Here is a 6,000-nt window from a genome sequence, read left to right as displayed (position 1 = left end):
AGTAAAATCTTAAACAACTTTGTACATTATACACAATATGTACATACATAAAATAGCTTTCTATATCAAAATTACAGTTCTAACAGAAATGCAGGGGAAAAAAAAACGAAGGCTATCTGTGCTAGCCATCCCTAATTTAATAGTAAAAATCTGAAAGGAAGGCACCCAGTCGTCACTGCCAATTATTGGATTACTCTTTTACCAACAAATAGTGGGATTCAGACTAACATTATAATACCCCCCTAAAAGAAAGGGCGAGAATGTTTGGTGGGATGGGGATTTAAACCCTCGACTCTTAGATTGCAAATCGAGCTTTATAATCGCCTGGCCATATATAATATTCACTGTGTTTCAGTAAAATTTGAGCCTGAGTAGCAACATTGGAGATGGGTAATGTAATTTAACTTTTCTTATGATCAAAATTTTGTGAGAATATTTCGATAATGACGATATATTTTTATTTATATACACATATTCCAGGGCCATCACCAATACTATGCCTTCCTACTCCTATACTTCCCTCATATTCACTAAACCTCATAACAGAGATTACAGAGCTTTCTAGTTTGTTTGTTTTTCACTAAATTTTGGCCAACTTTGTATTTCTATTAGTGAATATGTCTACTCCAAAGCTTAGCTGCCTCACGGTATGTCAGTAGTAAATTTTTAAACTTACAATTCTAAAATCTAGTGCTCGATTTTCCTCAGTGGAGAGAAAGCAGATAGCCTGTTGTGTAACTTTAAATAACAAAAGAAACTACAATATCAACTATCTGCGCTCTGACAACCGTTACCGGAAGCTTACCTTTGACATACCTTGACATCATCATTTGTCCGAGCTTGAACTCTTTCATGTCACGTTCTCGAGAAAATCTCCCCTCCCCCTTGGTGCAATTTTTACAGCTGTCCTCATGGGTTGTAACGCACGAATATGCTTTTTCCCAATTACTCATTGAAATGCAACTGTTTTTACCCCTTTATGCGTTTGTTGATCATAAAACAAATTGATCGTAAACATTCATAATCTAGGCTTGAACTTTCATAAGCGATTTATGCGATCATCATTTATTACCTTTTTTGTTCAAAGGTGTTATTTCATTCATGACTGTTTTATAATTTTTTAAATAAAGTTAATACTAATATAGGTTGTGATAATAAAAACAAACTCCGATTATTTTTTAATTCTTTTAAGAGTTAGCAGTGCATGCGTGTGTGTGAGAGTAATTTTTCGTTTAATGTATATTGGATACATATAATGCCAGGTATTAATTTTGGATACCGGATGTATGTGGCTTTGAGGAGGGGCTAATGTTAAGATTATTTTAAGCGTTTTAACATTGTGTGAAATAGTAATGCTAATAACATTACGATTGAATTTCTGTAAAGGTTTAAGAATAGAGTGATAGTAACATAAATTGGTGGTTTTTATTTAAACTGTAAATAAAACAAGAAATTAGTTACTTTAAAAAAAATATCTAAGTAGGTGTTATTTGCCCGATGGCAGAAAAAGGTGAAAATGAAATGAAGATGATAACTGCGAAAGCACCTGTAAATATTGCTGTGGTGAAATACTGTAAGTGGGCTTATTAATAAGATAGTGATATTCAGATCATTCGTAGCTTTTTATATCATACAATGGAAAAGGTCTTTTTGTTCTTTTTTATTCTCTCTCAGGAGCTAGCCGCAGTTTAGTACTAACATTAAAAATAAGGTAAAAATTCGTTTTTAGCAACTTAATTTTATTCGTCAGCTCTATTTCTAAATAATAAATTTTATTAAATTTAAGCTTAAACGTTTGAAGTATTTTGTTTTTATTACTGTCAGTGACTATAACTAGTGTAAGTACCAGGAAAGGTCAATAAATTATATAAGTTTGATGATTATATTAAGGTCTTGGGTGTTGCTGGCTGTGAAGAGGATATTGCTGCTATACAAAACGATTTAGATCATTTAGTGAGTTAGGCATATAAACGACAGATGGATTTTAATTATAATAAATGGAAGATAATGTATGTGGTTTGCCATAATTTTAATTATAACTATAATTTGGTTGGGAATAATATTAATGGTGTTATGAACGAAAGAAATCGTGGTGTTTGGTTGATCAGTGCCTTAAACCGTTCAAGCAGTGTGCTGTTGCTTGTGGTAGGTTGTATCTACAGAAACATTGAATACAAGTCCAAAGATGTTATAATTTCATTATATGGGTCACTGGTTAAGTTACACTTGTAGTATTGTTTTCCATCTTGGGTTCCTTTAATTTAGGAAGGACATTAAATTTTTGTAAAGGTTTCAAAAGTGGTACCTGGGATGGAGGGATTGTCATGTGAGGAAAGATTAAGATCTTTAAAAATCTCTTCTTCTGGAAAAAAGAAGTGTTAGAGAAGATTTATTGAAATGTTTGAAATTGTAAAGGGAATTGATAATGTTTATGCATTGACTTTTTCACACTTAACAGTGAGAATAATCAGACTAAGGAAACATGGATATAAATTTTGGCAAGGTAGGAGTCATCTTCAACTAAGTTTTATTTGACAAACTAGGTGGTTGACTTTCAGAATGGATGTTGTGAAAGCAGTAAATTTAAGTAAGGAAAAGCTTGATAACTATATGAATGAATGCTGGCTTTAATTTTTTTTTTTTTAACCTTTATAACAGTTAAGAGGAAGTGACAGCTGAGATGAACCAACAGGTCTTTTGTTGTCTCTAAACATTTTATTAAGATGTATGTAAAGATCAGTCAGTTAAGTTACTGCACTCTTACAGTTTCTGTCTTAATACTTTTTGCTATTATGTAATAATAGTGATGTAAAGAAATTTAGGAATTTGTAGCAGTTATATGACATTGTCACAGAATTACAAGGCTAAAATCTGGGGTTAGATTCCCAGCTATGAACATGTTAGACAGCCTAATGTGTCTTTACTTTAGTACAAACAAACATCAGTTAAGTCAGTGGGATAAATATAGATCATGGTGAATTAATAATCTAAGAATTGAAGTTACATGTAGTAACTTTACCCTGATTAATGAAGTTGTACAAAGTCATTACCAAAAATAATGTCTGTTTTCATTTTGTATACAATTATAAATATGCTTCAGTGTGGCAAATATGTGATACTTCAGTAAAAATAATCTTTGAGGTGTAAAATATTAACCATTAAGTTTTAAGATGTTAAACTTCTGAGTTATTGCACATGATGTTTAAACATTTACTGTATTTCCCAGTGTCGAAGATGCTATTTATTCCCCAGAATAACTTGCGTTGCTCATTGGCCTAAAACTAAGCCTACAGGAAGTATTTTGATACTAGACAGTAATCTAAGCCCATCTATAGACCCAGAATGAAATGTATAAGTTACTTAGTATTAAATAACAAATAAATAAACAAGAACAGGTTGCCATACATATGATGCTGTAATACCAGCATTGTTTTTAACTCCTCAGACTTAGAATAATGCTGTGACTGATAATACAGATATTCTATATGAGGTACACACTTTCAAAGGTAGATATGATAAGCATATAGCTTGCAAAAAATGAGAAGAGGGCAAGCAGATTTATATACTGTAAGTCACTAAACAATCCACAAAACATCTTTGTAAAATTGGTGGAAGTACTGCAACCTTATTCTTATATTTATTTTTTTTTTCAAAATGTACTCAATCAAAGTGGAGATACACCTTTGGTGCCAGGAAATACAGTAAATTTTCTCTTACAGACTTGATAAATTGTTTAAACAACTTATAGTTTATCTTTCGTGTTTGTTTTAAAGTTAAAGTTTTGTAATAAGTTTATATGAAAAGAGCTTTTTGTTATGAAGAGTACTGGTATTATTTAAAAACAAGAAAAATAAGTTGTGTATAATATGATAAAGAATGGATAAATACAGTTGTTCAGAATTATGAAAAGGGGTGAATAATGTTTTCTAGATGTAATTGTAACAGTAACTTTAAGTTTAGCTTATTCTTTTATAAAGTAATTTATTCAGTCAAGTGATTAATTTGTGAAATGGATTCTCATGAGTGGGATATATGGAAGAAGGAACTATGGTTGTTGAGGGTGTGGCAGTACCTCCTGCCTTGACTTAAAGGTTGGTACTGTGTGTTACTCATAGATCTCATCAGTAAGGGTTTAGATTTTGTGTTTTTAAGCATCTCTACAAAATTTACCACAACCAATTATAGCATTAGAGTCATTGTAGGTTTTGCTTGTGTTTTGATAAAGTTGCTTAATCATTCAAGTTAAAAGTCTGTGAAATGTTTTGTCAAATAAGGCAGAAGGGGTTTAATTTGTTCTGTGTTCGAACCTCTGCTAAGTGCAAGGGTTTCATTTGGTATTGGGTAAAGTACTTATCTGCTTCACTAATTACAACTTATGTACAGTACTTGGTTTTATATAAGGCCTCTTTCAACAGAGCTTTCTTTTCATTATTATTAAATCTGTAATTGCTTCTCTTTAACTACATGTTTTGAATCTCTGCCTTAAGAAAGTGGCTGTTTTGAAATCATTTTAAAATCATTTGTAATGCTTTTGAGTGAGCAAAAAAAAAAAAAGAATATATGTCATACAATGATTTGTTCCTTTAGCCTAAGCTACATCTTACGTCAGTAGAATTTTCTGCCTAGTTTAGTAGTATCACCTACTGCCTCTGAAATCAGTAATGTCAATACATGATTTTTTTAATTTGTGGTTAACTTGTGAAATGGTTAGAACAAAGGGACATAAATATAAATTTTGCCAAGGTGAGAGTTATCTTCAGCTTGGACAGTTTTATTGTTCTAACAGGGTGGTTGATTTTTGGAATGAGTTAATTTCAGATGTGGTGAATGCAGAACATTTTAAGTGATAAGGTAACTTTTAGGTCTATTTTATTTTACCTTTCTTTTAAAATTTATTCTGGTAGATGGAACAGTTTTGGTGTGTCAACAAGTCCCTTTTCCGTCCTTGAATATTATGTAATACATGTTATTATGAAAACCCTGTGCATGCATTAATTTACAGAACGGATTTAGTTCTGTAATTTTTGCTGCTTGTGAAGTCTGTGTTGCTTTGTTTTGTTGAATGGCCTCATGTCATGCATTTATTTTCCATACTTTAAAACTATTGCATTATGTGTTGCATTAATCAAAAGGGGTAATAGAAGACTGAGATTTACTGTTTTTTGTGCTATTAAAGTGTTAAAAAAACTTCAAATTAAGGAACTTGTTCTACAGAATGTTTCACTGTTATAGCTGTTAAAAATCCTGCAGAAGTTGAAGGATTTTATCACAGTCCTCTAACAGAGTAAAAACTTTGGTCTATTGTGTACACGTATTGTGAGTGTACTGTACAGTGTATATAAAGTTGTTTTTGCATAAATAAACAAAGTGTGCACAAACTTCAGTGGGGAACACATCCTTCTAAACACCAGAAAACAGGAAGCTTTTTACTTACTTATTTCCACTAACAAACAAAAATATATATGAAGGAATACCTCTATGTAAAACTTACATGTACAGGTAATGGGGTATTATTCAGGGCTTGTTAGATCAGATTCAGAGTATAAATTTCAGTTGTAATACTACACGTTGTGGGATGGATAATGACTGCAGTGAGTAAAACTGTTAAATCTAATGAAAATTATCTCAAAAATTTGATAAGGCTTAATAAAGAAGTAGTGGAAGCTTTAACTGTTAATTTTAAATAATTAATTGATGTTAGGAAAGTTATTGATAACTGGACAGTTGTAAATGTTGTAATTGTTTGTGGATGTTATAGTACATTACTTTATTCTTGGTGCTCCTCCGTAGTGAAGAGACATTCACCTCTTATAAGGTACATGTGTGGGATTTGCTAACTAAAAGTTATGAGGCATGTGATACGTAAAAGGAGGAGTTGTTATCATACAGTACTGCCAGCCAATTACCTTCTCTCTAATGAGCAGATAGCATTAGTAGCTTTGCCATAGCTCAAAATTATTTAGGTTTAGATGCATACCAACTGAACTCATATATGGCATG

The 6,000-nt window shown here is 31.7% G+C and overlaps 1 protein-coding gene across 4 annotated transcripts in view; it reads left to right on the top strand.

The window, feature by feature from the left end:
- The first annotated feature begins 1,240 nt into the window (after window positions 1–1,240).
- The window catches only part of Mvd (mevalonate diphosphate decarboxylase), a 39,568-nt gene continuing 34,808 nt past the window's right edge, over window positions 1,241–6,000 (top strand). Inside the window, exon 1 of one of the 4 annotated variants that reach the window (XM_076514597.1) lies at window positions 1,241–1,262. In XM_076514597.1, coding sequence (XP_076370712.1) covers window positions 1,256–1,262 — 7 coding nt within the window. In that variant the 5' untranslated portion in view covers window positions 1,241–1,255. Of the gene's footprint in view, window positions 1,574–6,000 lie in introns of all 4 variants that reach the window. The other 3 variants (XM_076514596.1, XM_076514598.1, XM_076514599.1) reach the window with 3 other exon arrangements.

The sequence above is a fragment of the Tachypleus tridentatus genome, chromosome 7 (genome assembly GCF_004210375.1).
Source record: "Tachypleus tridentatus isolate NWPU-2018 chromosome 7, ASM421037v1, whole genome shotgun sequence".
Classification (NCBI taxonomy): Eukaryota; Metazoa; Arthropoda; class Merostomata; order Xiphosura; family Limulidae; genus Tachypleus; species Tachypleus tridentatus.
This window is presented reverse-complemented; position numbering and strand designations above follow the sequence as displayed.